General features: G+C 45.6%; 1 protein-coding gene across 2 annotated transcripts in view; it reads left to right on the forward strand.

Moving 5' to 3' along the window:
* The window catches only part of TENM1 (teneurin transmembrane protein 1), a 413249-nt gene that overhangs the window by 246559 nt on the left and 141137 nt on the right, over nucleotides 1-25553 (forward strand). For both annotated transcript variants that reach the window (XM_056859258.1, XM_056859259.1), the window contains 4 exons: nucleotides 54-239; nucleotides 5440-5586; nucleotides 17437-17653; nucleotides 22306-22425. In XM_056859258.1, the coding sequence (XP_056715236.1) occupies nucleotides 54-239; nucleotides 5440-5586; nucleotides 17437-17653; nucleotides 22306-22425 (670 nt within the window). The remainder of the gene's footprint in view (nucleotides 1-53; nucleotides 240-5439; nucleotides 5587-17436; nucleotides 17654-22305; nucleotides 22426-25553) is intronic.

Consider the following 25553-nt stretch of genomic DNA (forward strand, 5'->3'; position numbering starts at 1 on the left):
CAGTTTGTTCTTTTCAAAATGAAACCTGTCTCTTTTTAAAAAATTTCTTGCAGAGCTTTGCACGCTGGAGTGTGGCAGCCATGGCGTTTGTGCAAGAGGCATGTGCCAATGTGAAGAAGGCTGGGTAGGCCCGACCTGTGAGGAGCGTATGTGTAATTCCCATTGCACTGAACATGGGCAGTGCAAAGACGGCAAGTGCGAATGCAGCCCTGGATGGGAAGGGGACCACTGCACCATTGGTAAGATTGGTGTGTACACAGTCCTGATGATTTATTTATTTATTTTTTGGCACTAACCCTTTTGGAAATAGAAATTCTTCTGGAAATTCTTCAGCCAAGTTCAGATTTGGATCAATGGGTTGCTTTGTGAAGTCATAAAACATATCCCAATTTGAAGTAGGGCTCAGAAAATATAAATACAGTGGGTTGGATTATACATTCCTTCCACTAAGTTGGATCCTATTATTCCCTTCTGCTAAACCTTCTTTCAGAGGGAAAGTCTTCCCTCAGTGCAGGATGGGGAGGGGCTGTGGCTCATAAGGTCCCAGGTTCAATCCCCGGCATCTCCGGTTAAAGGGACTAGGCAAGTAGGTGATGTGAAAGACCTCTGCCTGAGACCCTGGAGAGCCACTGCTGGTCTGAGTAGACAATACTGACTTTGATGGACCAAGGGTCTGATTCAGTAAAAGGCAGTTTCATGTGTTCATGACTTCTTCTGATGAAGAAAGGCTTCCTCTGATGGAGGACTTGGTGGAAAGAGTCATAATATCCAACACATTTTACAGGGAAATGTTTGGGTTGTATCTGAAGCAAAGAGCTGAATTTCATAGCACTGATAAATAAAAGTTATCCATTTACAGAGGTAAACTTGCTGGTTGTCCACCTGGGAAGGAGCTCATGTCAGAATGAGTACTGCTGTCTGGAAACAAATTGGGCCTGTATCTACCCCCGTCCCCCAGTTGATGCTGCTCTTGACAAAAGCTGTTGTGGTCTTCTAGTTTTAGTTCCCAGGTGTGCTGTGGCCAAGGCCAAAAGTCCACACCGCAAGCTATTGTTTTTTCTTCCTCCAATCCACCTGACTTGTTTTAGCCCCGGTATAAGGCAGAAGTCCAGTTGCTCCATAGAGACCAACAAGATTTTCAGGGTGTTGAGCTTTCAAGAGTCAAAGCTCCCTTCATCAGATACGAGTCAAAATAAAGATCTCTAAGTCCTTATATCCCAGTCAGAAGGTGGGAGAGGTGTTGCAAAGAAGGCACAATGCGCATTGTAGAGGGCCAGCGTGGTGTAGTGGTTAAGAGCGGTGTTTTGGAGTGGTGGACTCTAATCTAGAGAACTGGGTTTGATTCCCCACTCCTCCACATGAGCGGAGGATGCCAATCTGGTGAACCGGGTTGGTTTCCCCACTCCTACACATGAAGCCAGCTGGGAGACATTGGGCTAGTCACAGCTCTCTTAAGAGCTCTCTCAGCTCCACCTACCTCACAGGGCAACTGTTGTGTGGAGGGGAAGGGAAGAAGATTGTAATCTGGTTTTATTCTTTCTTAAGTGGTAGAGAAAGTCAGCATATAAAAACCAACTCTTCTTCTAATTGGTTTGATTAGAGCAGATGAGAAATGCTTTGGGGCAGAAAATTCGCATCTGTAGTGTTGGTGCAAACATACAACCGCAGCCACAGCCGCAGTTTGTATATGTTGAGTGGAGAGACCTATGCCTGCAGCATCTCACCGCTACGTGCCTGTATAAGTTGATTGGGGCAATAATAGTTCAGTATTTCATGAGAACGGTATTTCGTGTCAAATGGCGATAAAACACACCCCATAACTAGGGCCATTAAAAATAACTACAAGCATCTGTGTTTGTTTCACACTTTGTTGCCAGTAGGAATATCTTCACCTGGCCATTGAAATAATGAGATGAGATTTGTGTTATCTTTCATCCATATAAGTAGAAATAGCCACCTTTTAAACCAGAGCGGCGGTACTTTTATCTTAATCAACAGATGGCAAATTAATACTGAAAGGGTTATGTATTTTCATTTTGGTACATAAATTCCAATGGCCCTTGTGCTGGGGTTTTTTTTAAGCTACTCATTCAATGTAAGCTTTTAATGCATGAGCTCAAAAGGGGAAAAACGAGAAGATGCAAACTCTTATTCAGAGATATGCTTGTTCTATTTCTGTTTTTTTGCCTTCATCTCCCAGTGGCCCAAATCTACAAAGTTGAAGTACAGCTCTATTGATAGAAACAAGGTTTTGGACTGCTGAAGGGATGTGATTTAGAAAATGGCGTGACTGCAGTCCTGTTCAATTTCTTCCCTTCTTTTGCTCCCTTTAGTCAGTTCCCTTGCCAAATCGTATCACTGCTCCTGTGTGTGACATGAAAATCTATTCGCTTCTCCCCCCACACCCTTCCCGCTACACAGCTAAACTCTGGTTCATGCGCTGGTCAACACTTGCCTCGAATGCTGCTATTTTCTGCCTGGCTTTCCCTTGCCACACCTCAGTTGTCTCACTTCTCCCCAAAGCCCTGCTCCCCAAATCATTTCACCTCTCTTGTCACTTGGGTAATGCAGCACCCTTTCCTCAAACCGCATGGTGGGATTCCCATCCTGTTCAGAAATAATTGTCCATGGCACAGCCCAGGTTTTTTTTTAAGGGGATGTAGAACTGCACAGTGGTATGTGATGGTAATTTCCACCACGGAGCATGCACTGCTGCAACACATCTGTGGAAGAAGAAGAGTTGGTTTTTATACGCTGGTTTTCTCTACCTTTTAAGGAGAATCAAACTGGCTTACAATCGCCTTCCCTTCCTCTCCCCACTACAGACACCTTGCGAGGTAGGTGAGGCTGAGAGAGTTCAGAGAGAACTGTGACTGGCCCAAGGTCACCCAGCAGGCTTCATGTGAAGGAGTGGGGAATCAAACCCGGTTCACCAAATTAGAGGCCATCGCTCTTAACCACCCCGCCATGCTCCTAACCACTACACCATACAGGCACCCTTCCTTGGTTGCTTACAGCCACATTCCATGACACATAGAAGACAATGTGGAGTGGGAGAAAATCCTCCGGCCTCTAATGCAGAAGAGCCTTATGGGTGGAATGCTGAGTAGGGTGGCACTGTGCGTGTCAGTTAAAGACAAAAAAAGGAAGAAGAAAATTGAGCCAGGAGGGGAACTTGGTCTGCTTAAGGGCATAACAGCTTGCACTGTTCTGGAGGATGTGGGGTGTGCATCCCCCTCCCGGATGTTTATCATACAGTAGAGGGAGGTGAAGGTAAAATCAGAAATGCCCAGCCAGCTAGGGAGTTTGGTTCAGTTGCAAGTTGGGATCAACACCATCAAACCACTGACAATTTTAATTCAAACTGTTTGTGTATGTCCTTGATTGTGTACAGAGGTAGTTTATGGATGCACATTCATATGCTGCATTCCCACAGCTCCTTCTGTTCAGCTGCCACCCCTCCCCATTTGCTTTCCCCCACATTCTTGAATTACGTGAACACTAGGGTTGCCAAGTGCCCGGTGGTGGCGGGTAAAATCCCGCCAATCCACCAGGCTGCCTGCTAGCCAGCTGATGGCCAGCGGGCACACACACGCGCGCACGCTCACTTTTGGGTAAACCCAAAAGTGACGCGGACTCTCTGGCAATCTCAGAGAAAACTCTATAGAAACCATAGCGTTTTGCCCGAGATTGCTAGAGAGTCCATGTTGCTTCTGGGTAAACCTGGAAGTGATGTGGGTGCATCGCATGGGGTGCGCACGTGCATTGCGCAGGTGCCCACGCACACCGCACGTTACAGCCACAGCCCTAGAAAGCTCCCTCTGGTGAAGCTACGGGGCCTGGCAAGCCTAATGAACACCCATTTCACAGTGAGAGACTGATAGATGTGAGGCGTCTCCCTTTGGGCTTCCCTAGTGTGGGCTAATAGAAAAATCTGTCCAGATCAGGAACTTTTGGTCATGACTGCCCCTTTGCAAAACCATTTTCTGCTCAAAGGGGAAAAAATCAACTTACAATAGAGGGTGTCTCTACATTAAATATGCTCTCTGTAGCAAGAAATCTTTCTCCCCTCCCCAATCTTTGGGGTTCTATTTCGCAAACAGGGTTTTCCAAGGTGGCACCCTGGGCACAATGGCACCTGCCCATATATCCCCTGTCAGCTGCTGAATTTTCAGAAAGTGGGTGGGGCTCTTGTAAGGCAGGGCTTGTTATTGGCAGCCCGCATTGGAATGAAAGGGTTTTCCATGCCTGCAATAGTGAACATCACTCATTAAGCATTGTGTCCCAAGCAGGGGTTCAAACCTAGGATACCCTGGTCAGTCCAGCATTCTGCCCACTATAGCCCCCACAATGGCTCTCAAGCTACCATATATTTTACATATCCTTCCTTCCTCTGAAGATACTACAGACTGGGTTTTTTGGTCTGACTGTTGGTAAACTACTTTTGGAGGGCAGTGGGGCATTTAAAAAACAAACAAACGTAGTTGCAAATATTGTAATGTCTGCATGTGAACCTGCATGTTGCAACACGATAGGCATATTTTTTAGCACAAGTCACAGTATTAGATAATTACTGTACTCATTCACTTGCATAGCTTCTGATACTGGCCTTGTGGTCATCCTACCGACTCTTCCTTGGGTTGGCCCTTGTATAGACGGTGGTTTACGTTTCTACAGCGACAGCTGATTCCCATAGCCTTGCGAACAGAAGGGCTGTTCGGAGTGCAGCTCGAATGCTGATATTTTCCAGACGCAGCTGCTGGCTCAGAGCTTATTGCCAATATTGGAGCTCACCAATCAATATAACATAATTAAGGAGCTTCAGAAAGCTGCAGCCGAGCCCAGTTAGAGCACATCTACTGGCTGGAATGCAAGCTGTGCTGAGAATATCATGGGAGGAGAAAGAATCCAACCCATTTATGGCATTAAAGGCTGCCATTCCAGGCACAGCGGCATGGGAGCAATCCCTGTTTAGCCCAGTAGGCCTTGCTTCTGGCTAAATACCCACAGAACTGGGCTGCATGTCACACAATCAAGTTAGCAGCTGCTACGCGAGAAAATCCAGAGAGATCCCCCAGCAACTGTGATTCTTTAGCTTTGTGTATTAATAGTATCTGCCCTGACCTGGATGGCCCAGGCTAGCCTGATCTTGTCAAATCTCAGAAGCTAAGCAGGGTCAGCCTTGGTTAGTATTTGGATGGGAGACCACCAAGGAATGCCAGGGTTGCTGTGCAGAGGAAGGCACTGGCAAACCACCTCTGTTTGTCTCTTGCCTTGAAAACCACATGGGGTCACCATACGTCAGCTGTAGCTTGACGGCACTTTCCACGGGCTCACAAACCGTTTTATCATTAGCTGAAAGTTTTTTTAAAAATCTTGTGTCAAAGTTTATTTGTTATTTTATGTGTGTGTTGTGTGTGTCTCTCTCTCTTTGTGTAGATGGCTGCCCAGGTCTGTGTTATGGAAATGGACGATGTACCCTTGACCAGAATGGCTGGCACTGTGTCTGCCAGGTGGGCTGGAGCGGAATGGGATGTAACATTGTCATGGAAATGATGTGCGGGGATAACGTGGACAACGACGGAGGTACAGACACCTTTTATGCCTCTTGAAGGTTGTATAAAGAAGGGTCCTCTCTGTTACCGTTCAATAGTACATCTTTATTCGATGCCATTTTTCCCCTACAACATCTATAGTAAGTAATCTATTTGATCTGAATTTATAGCGATATGTAGTTATATTGGTTCTCCCTTAAGTTTTGGGTGTTCAGTGTCTGCACATAAGGCGTTACCCTTCTACTGGACCTATACACTCATTTAAAAAAGTGTATTACTAATTGCTGAGCGCACACTTCTTGCATTGTGTCACTTTGCAGAGCAGTGATTTAGCCCGGATTCCCTGGTTGCTGTCATAATGAACTCTCCCTACCACCCATGTCACAATATCTCATGCCCTTAATCTTTTGCAACACACATATATAGATATAGATATGGCACAGCTTCTGGCTAAACTGTTTCTCCAACGAAAACCATGTAACAGATGTGCAGCCACAGAGTGCTCAGATGAGCTTGTGGAGTGCATCTGTGTCATGCTGGCAGGGTTTGCCAATCGCACAATACTGGCATCTTCAGCTGATGCCCTTGGTGGCGTGCATCTTGCAGTTTGCAACGAGATGGCCGCATTATTTCCGGCTCTCTCATCTTCCCTCATTCCTCCCCCTTGCCATTGTTCCAGCAGTGTGGCGGCCAAGTGTTCACTTCTAGTGCCGAAGATGACCCTTCAGATCAGCTGGACAGATAATTCCTCCCCTCATCTGCCCAGCTGTTGTGCACAAAGAGGCAGTAATTTTTTCCCCTCCCCATAGAACTGCCAAAAGCCTGAGTTGAATTCCGTCTCTGACTGGGGCCTCAGGCTGCCTGAACAGACTACAAGTTGTTTGTGTGGGAATTTGTCGCCGCTAACTCTTTTTCAGTACAGCACATTCTGGCTCAAAAATAAATGCATGTTTGATGTGTCCAAGCCCCCGAGCAGAAGTTCACTCTGATTATTCCAGAAATTCTTAACAATGCAAGTGACTTTTAGAGAAAGCTAAGAAGCATCTTACAATTAGATCTGGACCCCAATACTTCTGCTGAAATGGGCACAGCTGCATACCTTTCCCCGCTGTAGCCCTCATTTGTTTCCCCCCATTTGGTTTTTCTCCCCCCTCCAGGAATGCCACCGTTTTTGCAGACATTTTGACAGATGCTATTGTACACTTAGGTCAGTTATGCATGGGTACTTTCACTCCCATTCACCCAAGGTCTGTTTTGGTAGTTCTTTGGAGTTATGCATGAGTTTTCCGTCCATTAGAGATGACCTCGCTACCAGCCCTCACAAATCCTGGGGTTTCCCGTCCCTCTGTTAACCCGATTCTTCCATCTCCCCTGAGCTCAGCCCGCTTGAAATCTCCATGCATAAGACAAAGCACAGGACAAGGAAGCTTGGGGGAGGGATGTTTCCCTAATAGAAAGAACGACAGCCAATTACAAAGTGTGTCAAGAGGCGGGGATTCAAATGCTTCCTGCTTCCTGGGAGTACTTTCTGAGCAGAAAGGAGGCTTGGGTTTAGAAACAAGGCTTGGGTTTCTCCCCCCCCCCCCCCCCATTCCTTTTAGGGATCTCCGTTTTGTTTTTGGTTTTTAAAATGCTTTTTGACCCAGCACTTTGGTTTCAGGGGACGACTTCTAAGCACCACAGCCAATTACAAAGTGGCATTTTAAGGGGCGGGGACTCACAAGCTTCTTGTTTTGAGCTTGGAGACTGCTGGTGCATAGCTTCGCGAGAAGAAAGTGTGGGTCCAGCGAGCAGTGAACCTCAGTAAAACTCCCATGCATAAGCGACCCTACAGACTCTAGGCTGTAGGGCAAAGGCAGCACAAAGCAACAACAGCCACAAATAAGGCCCGGTAGCAATGGGGAACAGTGGGCAGAGCCAGCAGTGGACAGGAACGGGTTTCCTGAGGTTCCATGTGGGTGTCCAACTTTAACTTTATCTTCATTTGTTGCAATCACACATCAGCTAAGTTTGACACACAGACAGGGTTGTCAGCACATTGACAGACAATAAAATTTGAAAGCCACATCATAGACTGGTTTCAATAGGTCAGGCATAATTAATAACAAGACATAAACAGCTGCTTCCTTGTTAAATTTAATAATTGCGGAGCTGCATCCCCCATCTGTGCTACAGACATATACTTAAACCAACTGAAAACAGCCAACTGCAGCTGTGAAGGATGAGCTTTATCAGTCACTTCTTACTTCAGAAAAAGCAAACTGCGCCAACAAACTGAGAATAAAAGAGGAGGAGGAGAAGAGTTGCTTTTTATATGCCGACTTTCTTTATCAAAGAAGACTCAAACCGGCTTTCAATCACCTTCCCTTCCCCACAACAGACACCCTGTGAGGTAGGTGGGGCTGAGAGAGCTTTAAGAGAGTTGTGACTAGCCCAAGGTCACCCAGCTGGCTACATGTATAGGAGTGGGGAAACCAAGCTGGTTCACCAGTTTAGCGTCTGCCGCTCATGTGGAAGAGTGGGGAATCAAACCCGGTTCTCCAGATCAGAGTCCACTGCTCCACACCACCGCTCTTAACCACTACACTATGCTGGCTCTCAAAAAGGGGGAAAGCATGCTAACGTTTAAAATGTAAAACTAGTAAAAATACCAGGAAGGGCTTTTTAAAAAATGTGTATGCTTAAGGGCCAGACTCAATGAGAAAGCAACCTTGGAGGCTGAAAGGAGGAGCAGAATACCTGTGGGAGATGGGTGGGTTGTTTAACCCTTTGTCTGCTAATCAGTAGTTACCCGCAGGCAAGTGGAAAAGCAGCTGAGGAGGTGTGATGTGGGAGCAAACAGAGAGGAAGGGGTTCAACCACCGTTTTCTTTGTTTCCCCCTGTTCTAAGATTGAGGTCTTGAACAATGAAACGTAAATAAGACCTAACTCTAAAAACACCTCCCTTCGACTCTTCTCCGCAGCCTCCCAAAAAACGAGCAATAAAATAAGTACACTGAGGGTCAACGGGTTAAATCACCTGTGTCCCCACCACCACCACCAGCCACTCTTCTTCATGCAACCGTAGCCTCTGAGGGTGCTTTTCATAGTTTAACTAGAAAACACTGGAGGAAAGAGGCAACAGTTGTGTGTCGCATCTGCTTTGGCCTAAATAAAACCAGGTAGTTCTCTTTTCAATTACTGACTTCTCGTTGCTCTTGCCAAATAGTCGTGTGTCATAACTCGAATACTTGGAGTGCGTTTTTAGATTTCTGCATTGAAATAAGCCTCATTAGTAGTATCGCTGCTCACTTCCCCCTTCAGTTCAGCTTTGATGGTGTTCTTTCGGATTCCTAGCCAACGTAATTGGGCCTTACAGAGTTTGTCGCAAGACAGACCAGAACTGGAATTATTTAGAAGCTGCTGTTTGGAAGAAATGCCAGGAAAAGCAAATGGATGTCAGTGCAAAGGATTTTTGTTGTTACTATCATGTTAAACCAGAGCAGAAGCAAGATGTGTGTGAAATATTGGAATGCCTATATTTGCATTATTTAAGTTTTGACAGGACACAGGGTTGCCAACTCTGGGTTGGCAAATTTCTAGAGACTTGGTGGTGGACCCTAGTGAGGGCGGGGCTTGGGGAAGGGAGGGATCTAAGTGGGGTATAATGCCATAAAGTCCACCCTCCAAGCCATTTCCTCCAATGGAACTGATCTCTGTTGTCTGCAGACCAGCTGAAATTTCTGGAGATCTCCAGGCTCCATCTGGAGGTTGGAAACCTTAGTAGTGCAAGAGTGGGACCTAGGGTTGGCAACCTCCAGGTACTAGCTGGAGATCTCCTGCTATTACAACTGATCGCCAGCTGATAGAGATCAGTTCACCTGTAGAAAATGGCTGCTTTGGCAATTGGACACTATGGCATTGAAGTCCCTCCCCAAACCCTGCCCTCCTCAAGCTCCGCCCCAAAATCCTCCTGCCAGTGGTGAAGAGGGACCTGGCAACCCTTGTGCGACCTGCATAGGATGGGGGGCGGGGAGAGAAACATTTTGCTTTCCTATCACTTCCTCCTTTCCCCTTGTGACATATATCTCCCTCTGCCTCCAAGCTTTTCTTGACTCCTTGGTCGGAATCCCTTTTATTGATAGGTATTGTCCATGTAAGACTGGGGATCCTGAACACTTAACTCATGTGGTGTTGTACTGCCAGCTTTACATGAGGCCGAGGAATACTTATATTAAACCCCTACTGCCTAGTGAACAGAATCTTTCAGATCAGCCGTCGGTGATGTACCTTTTATCTGATAGAAACCCTACCGTTACCCAACAAGTAGCTAGTTTTCTCCTGTCTGCACAAAGGATTCGCGAGCAGTTTGTACGTAATTCTAAGTAATGTCCTTTTAATGTAATCTGTTTTAACCGATTTTGTAATTCTGTTTATGGTATACTGATGTAAATGCCTAATAAAGGTGATGATGATGATGATGATGATGATGATGATGATGATGACTCCTTGGTCCCTCTAGAGTAGGACTGCCAACCTCCAGGTGGCACCTGGAGATCATCACTGTTACAGTTCATCTCCAGATGAACAAGATCAGTTCCCCTGGAGAAAATAGCTGCTTTGGGCACTGGACTCTATAGCGCAATATCATGTTGAGGTCCCTCCCCTCCCCAATCCCTGCCCTCCGCAGGGTCCACCCTCAAAATCTCCAGGTATTTCCCAACCCAGAGCTGGCAACCCTACTCCCAGGGCCCAGACATAATAGGGATCATGGATACATTTTTCCAGATCCTGGAGGAGGGAAACCTTGTCGGAGCTGCAAACTCATTACTTTATTATGGTCTGCTTATGTCATTTCAGAAATAAAATAGTGTGTGCACCCCCTTTTGTGGTTTTATGATCTAGAACTGTAGACAGACTGCAAAGCAGGGGGAAAAACCAGGAAGAGAGGAAAACAAGACTTAACTCTGGCAACAAGATTAAAAACAGAGAGGCCAACCTTTAGGTGCAGGACAGTGCAAAAAAGGTCACAGAGCCGTAAGAGAAAGTTTCAAGAATAATGAGATCAGAAAAGGGGAAACTGTATTTCAGCCAATGCAAGTGATTTTTTTTAAAAAACCATCTCTTTGTGGCTTTACTTACCACACAACAACAGCACAAAAGGAGGTAATTCTGTGATTGTAATTGGGCTTTCTCTTGAGCACTAAAACAAACGTCCCTACCCTTCTATGCTTGAGCAGCTTTTATAAGAAATGGCGCAAAAGTTCAGTTTCTTTTTACGCGCTGCATTCTTGCTTTCGCTAGCATGTTTAAACTGACAGTTATACTAATGCCTATAAAAAAAGATTAAGGAATCTTATTCCCCCATCCAACATCTTCTTTGTGCATTTATTAACAAGATGAGACTTCAGAAATGCTGAGTCTCAGTTTTAGCGCAGTTGATTTCCCTTGTGTTGTATAACTGGAACACTGGTAGCTCCACAGTCCTGAGACATTTTCAGCCCATGCTTGTAATGCTCTTTTCTTACACAATCTCAAAAAATATATTTTAATTTTATGCAAAAAATATACGCGAGGCAATCTCCGTTTGTAACACGGCGCCTCCTTTGAACATCAAGCTATCAAAATGGAATTCGGTTTGCATCTTCCGGAACCAGTTCTGCAATTCAGGACGCAATACTAGGTTAACTCCCACATCCACTTTCCAGGGATTATTTATTTATTTAACCATTTCTATCCTGCTGAGAGCCAGTGTGGTGTGGTGGTTAAGAGCAGTGGTTTGGAACGGTGGACTCTAATCTGGAGAACCGGGCTTGATTCCCCACTCCTCCTCATGAGCTGTGGACACTAATCTGGTGAACCAGGTTGGTTTCTCCACTCCTACACATAAAGCCATCTGGGTAACCTTGGGCTAGTCACAGCTCTCTCAGCCTCACCTACCTCACAGGTTGTGGGGAGGGGAAGAGAAGGTGATTGTAAGCTGGTTTGATTCTCCCTTAAGTGGTAAAGAAAGTTGGCAAATAAAAACCAACTCTTCTTCTTTTTCTTCTTTTTCTTTTCTCCCTGAAGGGACCCAAAGCAATGTACAACAGTGTGTGTATGGGGGGGTGAGGGGGTTCATAATATAAATAAACCCATCAAGCAAACTATAACCTACATTTCAGCCTTGGACCGCTCCTGAATATCGTGGTCGGCATTTTGAAGGCCCAGGATATAAGCCATGGGCCATGAGCCCATTGACTCTTGTCCTTAGGCTCAGACCCGAAGGCTTGCCTTTCTGATCACACCCAGCCCATATACATGCAGACAGGAAGGAGTCAAAAAACACAGCTGAAATGGTGTACAACTGGCAAGATATCCCCCTTCACAGGCAATCTGAGGAAAATATAATATGTTGCTTCCCTTGAGTACTGAAATTTGCTGATATAACAAGTGTACTGGGATGCAGAACCAAATGCCTTCCAAACAGTGGAAAGTGGCCTACCATAAACAGTCTTCTTCTGACAGGAGTTCGCCTTTGGATCCTCTCTCCTCTGCCCCATCTTCTTCTATCTTCTCCCTTTTTCTACTTTTCCATAGACAAAATGGGTCTTCCATTCCAGGTTCTTCATCCTCTGTGAACTCTTCTCCCCCACCCCGCCATTAATTTCCTTCAGTGCCCTGCTTCACTACTTTCCAGAGCAAAATATACCACTTAACTTGTCCTTTCAACCAAATCCTTTCTCGCCATTTTCTTTCCATTGTACCTTCTGGTCTCCTGTTGATTGTTTACAGTTTGTGTCTCATTTTTCTGTCTTCTGAGATGGGTCCATCTGCCTCGGTTAGCTTTTACTTTTCCTGACCTCAGTCATGATCCTCTCTTTCTTCCTTATGGTCAACCTCCTTCTCTCTTATCCATCATTCCTAAACTACTTTTATTCCTTTTGACTTGCGTTATTCTTCTTTTTACCTATTTCAATCACATTTTTGCCCTGTTCTACCAAAACAACCCCATCTAAAATGCATAAAGATCTTCTTCAGTCTATGTTCTTGACCTTTTTCAGCTTGTGATTCAGTTGACACATTATCAATCTTTCTCTGTTCTTTGGGCTTTCATGGCAACACTCGGTCTTGGCCTTTATCGCCAACCACACCACACCTTTAAAGCCTCTTCTGACGGTTCTCTGTCACCCCCTTTTTCTCTCATTCAGTACACGTCGCACAGGCTTTCAACATGTTTTGGTCCTCTCCTCTGCTGTCTAACTCATCTTCTGTTTTCATTATTCTGTGGATGATGTTATCTCCCTCTCCTTGCCCCCCCAATTCCCTCAACTGTTCTCTCTAACATAATTTTTCATCTTCCTGCCATTTTTCCTTCACGTTACTTCAGACTGCCTATATCACTGCACTGAGGAGAGTATTTTAAAGTTGGTTTTTATACCCTGATTTTCTCTACCTTTTTAAGGAGACTCAATCTGGTTTACAGTTGCCTTCTCTTCCTCTCCCCACAACCAACATCTTGTGAGGTAGGTGGGGCTGGGAGAGTTCTGAGAGAACTGTGACTGGCCCAAGGTCACCCAGCAGGCTTCATGTGGAGGAGTGGGGAAACAAACTCGGTTCACCAGATTAGAATTCGCTCCTCATGTGGAGGAGTGGGGATTCAGACCCGGTTCTCCAAATTAGAGTCTACTGCTCTTAACCACTATACCACATTGACAATAGAATAAGCAAAAACCAGGACTTCTATCTTTCTTCCTAACCCCTTATTACCATCTTCGATTTATTTTCCTTAAAATAATCTCATCTTTTATTGTTCTCACCTGGCTCAAAATCTTGGCATTATTTTTTATTCCTCTGTCTCGTTCTATACCTACATTGATCCTCTGTCTAAGCTCCATCATCTCTTCCTCTCAGATATTACAAAATCCATCCTTTTGTTCTTACTGACTCAGATAACACTTTTTTCAAAATATAATTCTTTCATGTATAGATTGGTGTGCTATATTATTTACTGGTTTCCCTGTCTCTCATGCTGTAAGCCTCTTATCACTGTTCTTAATTCTTTCTCTTACCTTACTGGCCTTGCACAGAAGTTTAAAATAGGGCTGTTGAATTAAAAAAAAATCGGTATAGTTCGGATTCGGCTGAATTCGGCCCGTTTAGATTCGGCATATGCCGAAGTCCGAACTCCCCCACTTCGGGTCCGTGCAATTCGGCGGGAATTCAAAGTTCGGGGAAAAAATTCGGCCGAATAAAGCCATTAAAAACACACCGGTGCCTTTCTGTGGCTCTGGGGGGGGGCATTTTTGGGGTTAGAGGTCCCAAACTTTCAGCGGAGCTTCAAAGGACCCTTCTTGCCAGACCCCCCAAGTTTTTTAAAGGTTGGGTCGGGGGGGCTGAGATATGGGCCCCGAAAGGGGTCCCCCCACCCTTAATGTGCATCTCTGAGCAGAGCTTTCCGCCCACGCACAAAGCTCCCAGCCCTGACAAACAGCTGAGAAGTTTGCAAAGCAACCCAGCTGCAAAGCAACACAAACAAGTAAAGCAACACCTTTGCAACTGTGCAAAGCATGGAAAGGGACAGAGGCAGCTAGCTATGCATAAGGAGCAGGAGAGGGTGGAATTTTTCCTTTTGCATCGGACTCGGGACCAGGAAAATGCATTCTTTAAGTCACCATTTGAAAATCAGTTTTGAGCAAGGATCAAAATAGACCTAACCAATCTTATGAATGAGGGAAAACCTGAGGATACACAACTGAAGCCCCCCCTAAAACCAGGGAAAGAGAGACTCGAGGGGGCACACACACCCCCAGGCAGAACAGGCGAAAGCCCCCTTTGGCTTCCGCCCCCCACAGAAACTGCTCCCTCCCCACACACACAGACTCTGCTTTTCCCACACACACACACACACACACAGGAGAAAAAGTATAGATTAAAGCCCCCAAAGGGGTCTTACTGTGTCTGTCTTCTGTTCCATGAGGAGGGGCTGGGAGGAGGACTGTGTAATCCAAGACGATTCCATTTAAGCACGGGACATTTTGCTCTGGAGATGCATACAGGGTGATCCATTCATCCCAATAGGGAAAAGGGGAAAGCCCATATCTCGGGGAGCCCTGACCCAATGTTTACAAAACTTGGGGGGTCTCTTAAGCCTTGTCTGAAGCTCCACTGAAAGTTTGGGGTCTGTACCCCCCAAAATGCACCCCCTGCAGCCACAGAAAGAGAAAAGGGGGGGAGCCGATATTTCTGCCCCCACTGAACCCATCTTCACAAAACCTGGGGGGTCTCTTAAGAAGGCTTGTCTGAAGATATCTTGAAAGTTTGGGGGCTGCACCCCCAAAAAAGCGCCCCCTGCAGCCACGGAAATGGAAAAGGGGGGAGGGAAAAGGGTTAGAGCCCATATCTCAGGACCCCCTGACCCAATATTTACAAACCTTGGGGGATCTCTTAAGAAGGCTTGTCTAAAGCTCCACTGAAAGGTAGGGGTCTGTACCCAAAAAAATGCGCCCCCTGCAGCCTCGGAAAGGAGCGAATGTGCACAAGCACACACACCCCACACATGAGAATTTCTCTCACTCTCTCTCTCTCCCCTGCCGGGCCGCACATCAGCTGATTCCTCCAGTACTCAATCCTGACTGATTGGCCAGAAGAAGACCCAGCTTGGCCACCGATTGGCCAGGGAAGGAGAATGCTGCTTACTGACGGTTATGCTGCTTACTGCCGCCCCGAATTGGCCGGATTTATTCGTGAACTCGCTGAATTCGCCCCCCCTTTTCCTGCCATTTTTGAGTTCGGTTCATCCCGAACTAAAAACCGCCAAATCAGGGGAAATTCGGCTGTTTTTCAGTTTGGGCCGAACCAAATCGATAGCCCTAGTTTAAAATGCCTCTTTGCTTACTTAGTCTGTTGTGTGGCTCCTTCTTCCATTTAGTATTCAATATAAGATGCTTGCTTTCAGAAGTATTGATAGCCTTGTCCTTATTTATTTGCCTTCCTGCAGATATTTTCCATCCATTGATGTGCTATTTCCCATTTCTTCCTTTTTAATTTTTTTTTAATGCTTGGAATTGTGTCCTCAAAATATGTGCCCGACTTCCTCTGTTTAAAGAATACTCTTTAAAGACCATCTTTTCTCTCCACTTCCTCATCTCGATTAATCTTTTGTCCTCTTGTTTGTTTCTGTTTTTATCCTGATGTTAGACAAACATCTTCCCTCTTTCTCTTTCCTCTCTTTTTCCATTTCATGTCTTTTTTTTTTTAAGGTCATAAGCTTTCATGCAGAGCTCTCATTGATTTTTAAATGTTGTACACTTTTAGAAATATTAAATGATGAAGGTGGTGTGTGCACATGATCTTCTTGAATCTGATTGGTAGGCATCTCTTTCAGGGCTTGAAAATACAGTTACTGTGGTCATTTATGCTTGGGTACTTTCACTCATGTTCACCACCGGTCTGTCTCGGTTGTTCCTTGGAGTCATGCATGAATTTTCTGTCCATAAGAGATGACCTTGCTGCCAGCCCTCCCAAATCCCAGGACTTCCTGTTCCTCTGTTAACCCGATTCTTCCATCTTCACTGAGTTCAGCCTGCGTGAAATCCGCATGCATAAGGCAAAGCACGGGGCACAGATGCTTGGTTTCTCTCACAGACAATTACAAAGCAGGGTGTAAAGAGGCGGGGATTCAAATGCTTCCTGCTTCCTGGGAGCTCTTTCTGAGCAGAAGAAAGGCTTTTTAAAAATGAGAGTTGGATGTCTCCCCCCCCCTTTCAGATTGCTCCATTTTTTGTTCTTAAAATGCTTTTTTATGCTGCCGTTCAGTTGTGGGGTGACTTTTCTCTCACAGTAAGCACTACTGCTGGTGCATAGTTTCCCCAAAGGAAAGTGTGGATCCCATGAGCAATGAACCTGAGGTAAAACTCCAATGCATAAACGACTTGTGAATGTGTTGCTTGCACCTCCTGCCATGGTCATGGTAAGGAATGTGTTGGGTGGTTAAAAGGGGGCAGGACAAATAGGCAATATTTTATTTATTAGCATTTTTAGGCTGGTTTTCTGCCCAGAGGGATCCAAAGCAGCTTTCAAAAAGGGGGGGGGGAGAATACAAAGTACAGACACAAATCAACTAACAAAAAACAACAACACCCCAAATGGATCTAAATGGGTCTAGATCCACCAAGCTGTGCATGAGAGGAAATGGTGTGGCCTGAAATATGGGAGAAAGAATGGGAGGGTTTGAATGGCTGCATGAGGGGAAAGAGAAGCAGTAACGCCTGTTGTATGTAGATAAGAAAGGAGGAGAATTGGTACAGATTGGAGGACTGGATGATAAAATGAGAGAGACGGCAGGACAGATAGGTCAAGTATTCTAGGAGCCAGAGACATAGCAATGGAATAGGAAGAAGAGGAATAGGACTTGGCTATGTACTTAGGGTTGCCTGCTCCAGGTTGGGAAGTACCTGGAAATTTTGGGGGATGGAGTCTGAGGAGGACGGAGTTTGGGAGGGGAAGGGCTTTAATGTGGTATAATATGATCGAGTCTGCCTTCCAAAACGGTGACTTTCTCCAGGTGAACTGATCTCTGTCAGCTGGAGATCAGTGTAATCCCAAAAGATCTCCAGTTATCATCTGGAGGCTGGCAACCCTATATGCACTTCTGTGACATCCCAAAACCTAGGGTTATCCTGTTTGCCAGGGTGTTCATTCATATCAATCATTTTGGTTTAAAACTTCCCTGGTGAAATGCCAGAGTAAACATGGGATTGGGTGGATGTGCAGGACATGTGTCTGTCTGCATATATTTGTGTCCATAGGTACCATTTGATTAACTACCTGGTCTGTCATGCTTCCCAGCTGTAAGTTCTTTGGCTCCTAACACCAGGGGTCATTCACATTTTATCCACTTCTTTTCGTTTTCTTTTTCTAGATGGTTTGACAGACTGTGTAGATCCTGATTGCTGTCAGCAAAGCAACTGTTTCGCAAGCCCTCTCTGCCAGGGTTCCCCTGATCCTCTTGACCTCATCCAGCAAAGCCAGCCTCCGTTCTCACAGCATCCGCCAAGGCTCTTTTACGATAGAATCAAATTTCTTATTGGCAAGGAAAGCACTCATGTAATCCGGGGAGATGTCTCATTTGACAGCAGGTAAGTGCATCATTACGAACAAGCATTTTCCGAATGGAGGGTATCCTGCTGTTATAGTGTGAGGGTGGTGGTGGGGAAATGTTTGTGTTCCAATTGTCTAGAGAATTTTGTTTGGGTTTCCTCCCGCTATTACTGACAAATACAAGGGAGGAAAGAAAATGTATTTTGGATCTCCTGGCCAGGTTCTAATTGGCCATTTTTTAAAGTTGAGCATGTGATGGCAGGCTGGCTTCTTGCATGATGCAGTCTAGATCTAGTTTCAGTTTGGTTTGGGGGCTTTAATTCCCTCAGGGGGATGACTTGCATTGGGAAAAGGAGAGGGGCAGTATGATACTCTTCGTTCTCCTGGAACGCTCATCAGATTCAATACCGGTTACCATGGTATTCATCTGGATTGCTTATATTAATTGGGAGCACTGCTTTGTGGTGACCTTGTACAAATCTATGGTGAGACCACACTTGGAATACTGTGTACAGTTCTGGTCACCACACTTTAAAAGATACTGCAGAGCTTGAGAAGGGGCAGAAAAGAGCAACCAAAATGATCAGGGGGCTAGAGCAACTGCCCTACGAGGAGTGGTTAAAATGCTTAGGGCTGTTGAGCTTGGAAAGAAGGCAGTTAAGGAGAGACATAATAGAGGTCTATACAATTATGCATGGTATGGAGAGAGTGGACAGGGAGAAGCTTTTCTCCCTCTCTCATAATACCAGAATGCGGGGTCATCTGCTGAAGCTGGAGGCTGAGAGATTCAAAACAGATAAGAGGAAGTATTTCTTCATACAATCCATAGTTAAATTGTGGAACTCCCTGCCCCAAGATGTGGTGATGGCTGCCAACGTGGAAAGCTTTAAGAGGGGAGCAGACATGTTCATGGAGAAGAGAGCTATCCATGACTACTAGTAAAAATGGATACTAGTCATGATGCATACCTATTCTCTCCAGGATCAGAGGAGCATGCCCATTATATTAGGTGCTGTGAAACACAGGCAGAATGCTGCTGCAGTCATCTTGCTTATGGGCTTCCTAGAAGCACCTGGTTGGCTATTGCGTGAACAGACTGCTGGACTTGATGGACCTTGGTCTGATCCAGCAGGGCTTTTCTTATGTTATTGTGTGGTACTTATGCCTTTACCCTAAAAGCAGATGCCAAGAGGAACTGTTGCCAAAAGCAACTGGGGAACTGTTGCTTCTTCCTATTGGACTCTTGGGATTCCAAAATAGTCAGTTTCCCCCCTATGCTGTTTAACATCTAGCTGAAATTGTTGTGTTTCGTTATTTGGGGATCTAGAGCAAGGAGTCTTCAGGAAGCCAATGACACTGAACTCTTTTTTTTTTTTTTCATTTTCATCAAATGTTAAAGGGCCAGCGGGTTCTCTTAAAACTGGTCTGCAATGTGATGGGCTTCATGAGGGCTGATAAGGTCAGATTCAGTCCCCACAAGAGGCCATCTTTCTAGTGGGAGACCTATCCCACCAGAACTTTGTTGGTTCTGGGTAGAGTCTCATTACCTCTTAAAAGTTAGGTATAGATCTTGGCAGCGGACCTTAGCTCAGCATTCATCTGTCTATTATATATTTATTGTGTGTGTATAGATAGGATCATAGAGTTGGAAGGGACCACCAGGTTCATCTAGTCCAACCCCCTTGCACAATGCTGGAAATTCACAACTGCCTCACCCCACACACACACCCATGACCCTTATGGCATGCTCAGAAGATGGCCATAAAAATCCTCTAGGATCCCTGGCCAATCTGGCCTGGAGAAAAATGGCTTCCTGGCCCCAAATTGGTGATCACCATTACCCTGGGCATGTAAAAAAGGCCCATGAGAGCCGAACACTGATTCATCCCTTTCTGCCCTCCCTCTCATGATCTGCCTAAGTTCACAGAATCAGCATTGGTGCCAGATGGCCATCTAGCCTCTGCTTAAAAACCTCCAAAGAAGGAGAGCCCACCACCTCCCGGGGAAGCCCTGTTCCACTGAGGAACCGCTCTAACTGTCAGAAAGTTCTTCCTAATGTTTAGCAGAAAACTCTTTTGATTTAATTTCAAATAGACAGTGTTATGTATGCAGCAGAAAGCTGGAAACTCTGTTGAGCTTGGAGCCTCTCCAGGCTCCTGCGCTTGTGTGTCCCTATTGGATGTAAGGGTTGTAGCTGCCCAATCACAGCCTTGGGGGGCGGGCCCCCGAGCGGCTGAGTAAGCATATAAGCAGGGGTTTGTTGCACAATTCTCTAGTTCTGTTCCCATTCACTCAGTAAAGGAGTCGCTGTTGGAACTCCATCTCCGGTCTCGTGTATCGCCCATGCATACATAATAGATAGTGCTATGGAAACATTATAGCGAAACTTGGATGGTGGCGCCACATAAGTAACATGATTTGACAAATGGCGCCAACAGAAGAACCAAAAGCCTTTCAGTAAGGGAAGATGGTCTTCCATAAGCAGTCTTCTTCTCACAGGAGTTGACCTTCCCTCTCTCCTCTTCAGAACCTGAAGTGAGACAAGCAACCTCCTCCCCCTCTCCCCGACTCTAGAGTATGTTGAGATGAAAAAGAGGTTTAGAATCCTAGGCCATTGGATTTGTCACTCTATAGATGCACATTTTCCCCATCTGAATTCTCAAAACTTTGCATGGCGGCTTATTGTTGAGTTTTGAGAATATGGATTGGGGAAAAAGTGCATCTAAAGAGTGGCAAATCCAATGCAAAACCTTTGTGGTGACAAAGAAAAGTCAAAATTTGCCAAGGCAGCCTGCGTTCAGAAGTTAGGGCAGTTCAGAGCTGGGTTCAAGGCTACAGGGGAGGTGAAGGAGGGCACGCACTCTCTTCCTGCCCATTACGGACATTCAGGTTTGTGGTGATGTCTGAATATGAGGTACCCGGTAATCAGCCAAGCGCCAAAGGAAAATGCTGGGCAAGCCTCCTTAGCTCTTCAGTTTGCCAGAAAATAAGGGTGACTTACAGGGTGGTTGTGGGAATGATTGATGTATCTGTGAGCCTGTGATGCTTTTTTTTTGGTCATAGAAGGACAAATGATTCTGGAAGAGCAAATTTTTGCTCGGAAGACAAGGTTTCATAGATTTTCTTCCTGAAAAGGGAAGTACGTTTGAAATATAGAGGCACATAGGGTTGGTTTTTTTTTTTTTAATATATCGGGCCTACCTCAGGCAGCTGTAATTTATGTACTCATGATGGCAGCTACAGATCATCCATAATGCCAAACAGTTTCTCATATATCTGAGTCTGTAAATTAGATCTGGCCACCATAAATTAGATCAGTGTTTCTTAGGTAAAAGCTACACATTATATGGGAGATCCATGAATGGATTTCCTGAAGGTGTTGGGGGTTTTTTGTACCTGAAATGAGTTGGGGGGGGGGGAGAGAAGGTTGTTTACCTGTTTCGCCTTTGGCATTTTATAATCAAATTTCATCCTGCTCAAAATGCAGGTGGCCAGGAAGCATCCGGCAACCAGCAGGATGGCTGTGGATGGGGATATGGGAGGCAGCTCTGTGGTAAAACCATAGTTTCTGGCAATTAGTAGAGCTACCCTATGCTACTTTGGGTTTGTTTGTTTTTTGCTGGAAGTGACATGGTGCCACTACTGGTATCATGGGGTGTCAGGGTCTTCTTGAGACAGCCCTGCCCCTTTTCCATTGTCCATCCCTTTCAGGTTTCTCCGGGCTCTCTTGGCCTCAGAATAGGGTACAGGGACTAGGGCTGGGGCTCATAATACTCCAAGCTTATCCCCTTCCCCAGACAGCATGGTCATCTCCTCTCCAGATTCTTCCTTGGCCAGTGCTGGAGCCTCCTGCATCCTCCTCCTGCTGGTTTTCCCAGGTAAAGAGGGGGGTGCCAAGGGCCTCTATGCACTCCAGGCCTGCCTGTACAGGGCAGTGGCAGCAGGAGTGTTGTTAGGCAGAGCCAGGTGCCACCAGCTCCAGGCACATTTATTTTATTTATCTCCCTCCAGGCACTAATTTCGATGGCTGTTCGGGTGTTTCTGCATAGGAGTGGCCAGGTGTATGAAGTATACCTAGGTTGCTTTTCTCTATACAGAAGGGGGCAGCAGGGAGAGTGATGGAAATTAGGCAGTGGTCAGAGTGGCGGTGGGGGAAAATTAAACATGGCTGCTGGGCTTGACAGCATGACATCACTTATGAGGAAAAACTGGAAGTGATGCCAGTCCTCTCTAGGAATCTCCAGAAACTCTGTGGTTTCCATCAATCCCCAGAGAGCTGTGACATCAGTTCCAGATTCTCCCAGAAGTTACTTCATGCTGTTACTGACACACATACCCCGGTCTCCTGTTGGTTGCAAAGCATGGCCTGGCAACCCTAAAGCTTAAGGAAAGTGAATATATCACTCAGTGAAGCTCACTTGTGGAGCCGGTCAGCCTCTCTCAGACTTAACCTGCTTGTCAGGATAAAATGGAGGGCAGGAGATCATGTGCTGCCTTGAAAGTCTTGGATTAAAAAAAAAGATAGCATTGCCTTAATAAAATATATGAATAGTAAAGTGTGAGAGTACCAAAGTATTCATCGTGTCATGCCAAAGTTAAATGCTTTTTTTTTTTTAAACTGGCATAAATATCACATGGGATAAAGTCTGTCTTTATTCATGCTTTATTAATTCACTCCATCCCACTGCAGACGCGCCTGTGTCATCCGAGGCCAAGTGGTGGCAATAGATGGAACCCCTCTGGTTGGAGTGAATGTGAGTTTCCAGCACCACAGTGATTTTGGATACACCATCAGCCGTCAGGATGGAAGGTGAGAGTTAATTTGTCCCATAACTTCTGGTCATTAAGAAAATGCATAGTTTCAAAGCAGACAGAAGTTTGAGGTGCTTAGGTTGGTCCTCCAGGGGAAATCCCAAGGCAACATTAGGGTAGTACCTTAGTAGAACCAATCATACATCTCCGTTTTTTCTTCATCTTCTTCTTCAATTTTTTCTCCTTCTCCTCCTCGTTTACCACCACCACCACCACTACAACTACTCTGAAGAATAATTCAAGAGATAGTTTGCTCAGTACTTTTGTAACATTTTAATTGGCCTTAATAAAGGTATTAACCTACTGTTGTGTGTGGATTTTGTTAGTTAATTCGGTTGCTGGAGGGGGAAAAATATCAGGCCATTACCTGAGTTAAATAACTTTTAGCCACTGACTCATGAGACTTTTCACCGATCTGTGTATTTTCTTATTACCAAAACTGCAGTGAAAAATGCCCTTTTGAGATTGGTCTCTTTTATTTGTTGAACTATCCGTTATATTTATTTATTTATATATATATACACAAACACACATTCTCTAATGCTGTGACGGTTTGTCACAGGGAATAACCCAGTCCCCACCACTGAGCATTGCTGATTGAGAAGGCAGCACCTTTACTGGTAAGCATCAGAAATGTATTAATTTATTTACCTGATTTATACCCCAAGCCTTTCCCCCCCACCCCATGGGGACCAAAGCAGCATACATGGTTCTCCTCTCCTCCATGTCATCCTCACAACACAGGTGACACAGGGTAGGCTGAGAGAGTGTGACTGGCCCAAGGTCACCCAGCGAGCGTCCATGCCAGAATGGAGGTTCAAGCCTGGGTCTCCCTGATCCACTCTAACCACTAGTCAACACTACCTCTTAGGAAAGTGAGAGAGCCAGCATGGTCTAGTGGTTAAGAGTGGTGGTTTGGAGCAGTAGACTCTAATCTGGAGAACCGGGTTTGATTCCCGACTCCTCCACATGAGCAGCGGAAGCTAATCTGGTGAACTGGATTAGTTTCCCCACTCCTCCACATGAAGCCAGCTGGGTGACCTTGAGCTAGTCACAGCTCTCTTAGAGCTTTCTCAGCCCCACCTGCCTCACAGGGTGTCTGTTGTGGGGAGGGGAAGGGAAGGTGATTGTAAGCCGGCTTGATTCTTCCATAAGTGGTAGAGAAAGTCAGCATATAAAAACCAACTCCTCTTCTTCTGGTGACGGAGTTGCTGGGGCCCCAGCTGCAGCCACATGTGCTTGCATAGCTCCTATGTGGCTAGCAGAACCTATGCCAGCACGTGATGTCATTGGCTGCACATGCATCGAGTTATTCTATGCTAAGCGCTCACATGAAGCTGCAGTTGTGGCCCCAACAGCTCCATTGTCACCCCCTGCCACCCACTGGTATGGGCACCACTACCCACTTCAGTGGTGCTCAGGGTCGGGGGCTAGGATATCCACTATGCTCCACCATGTGAGCCAATGCTGTTCTATAGCAACAAAATACTTCAGCCAAAAACAAAGAGGTGTGTCCTTAGCACAAGGCTCCACTGATTTAAATTTGCCCTCCGCAAGTAACTAGAATCAACTAGAAGAAGCTGATGTTCCTAATTTCATGAGATCATTTCTCCTTACTGCCGCAGTGGCAGCATAAATGCTGTAAAGCTGTATGTAAATAATCCATTGTAGTGCCGGGACTTGTAAGTAATAGAGCTAATATTTACTCCATACTTTTTTTCTGATTCTAAAATGCCCAAGTTGCAAGCTACCTAATTATGATTTCTGATTTACCTAACTCTTGACAGAGCTGTAGCATTTAAATGTGCTCCTTATAATTTTTCCCTCCTTTGAGTGTAATGTGTAAAGTTTGGAGAATGTGATGGAATATGCATAATTAAGTCTGACTCCCAATCACATTTCGTTACCATCAAAGGCTTCTGTAATAGATGCATCCAGTAATAGAGTGTAGTATCTATTTACATTGCCTTACGTTACATGACTGTAGATGTTAAACTCTTATGAAAATAGGAAACCATATCTTTTCCTTTGCCTAACACAATTTTATGCCCTGTACCTCTCCAGGGAATAGAGAGAGTTCTGCTCTCTCACAAGTATCAGCTCAACATAGAGCAATAAATATGTGTAACGGAATGGCAGATAAAGTGGGCAAGGCAGAGGATGCCTTTTCCAAGTTGATCTGCAAGCTATTCCTATTGATAGGAACCCAGTGGTTGCTGCCAACAATTTCCAAATAACCTGGGATATACTAAGGCTGGTTGGCATTACCAGGGACTTTCCCTGCCTGGGCTGTGGGCAGGTGAACAAGGGGTTAATCTCCTCTCTTGCATCATGGGAGAGCAGCGCTCTGCAAGCCATGTTTGGAGTGAGTCAGCGAGGGGAAGAGGAGAGGGTTAACCTAACCTCACCATCATAATAATCAGCATGGTGTAGTGGTTAAGAGCTCCGGACTCTAATCTGGTGAACCGGGGTTTGTGTCCCCACTCCTCCACATGAAGCCCGCTGGGTGACCTTGGGCCAGTCACAGTTCTTCTCTCAGAACTCTCTCAGTCCCACCTACCTCACAAGGTGCCTGTTGGGTGGGGGAGGCGAATGTAAGCCTCTTTGAGACGCCTTAAAGGTAAAAGGAAAAGGTCCCCTATGCAAGCACCAGGTCATTCCTGACCCATGGGGTGATGTCACAACCCGACGTTTCCTAGGCAGACTTTTGTTTATGGGGTGGTTTGCCATTGCTTTCCCCAGTCATCTTCCCTTTACCCCCAGCAAGCTGGGTCCTCATTTGACCGACCTTGGAAGGATGGAAGGCTGAGTCAACCTTGAGCCGGCTACCTGAAACCAACTTCCGTTGGGATCGGACTCAGGTTGTGAGCAGAGCTTGGACTGCAGTACTGCAGCTTACCACTCTGCGCCACAGGGCTCCTATTGAGACTCCTTACGGTAGAGAAAAGTGGGGTATAAAAACCAACTCTTCCTCTTCCTTCCCCACATGTCTGGGGGGAGTTTTCATGTGCTAGCTGCAGGGTAGTTTAGCAGGAGATTGGATAATGTCAGAGGGCTTTAGACAGCGATGATTTAGTTATTAAGCCAATGATGCAGCTGAAGCTATCCTTTAACAACTGCTCCTTA

Source organism: Euleptes europaea, chromosome 13, assembly GCF_029931775.1.
Source record: "Euleptes europaea isolate rEulEur1 chromosome 13, rEulEur1.hap1, whole genome shotgun sequence".
In the NCBI taxonomy this organism is placed as follows: Eukaryota; Metazoa; Chordata; class Lepidosauria; order Squamata; family Sphaerodactylidae; genus Euleptes; species Euleptes europaea.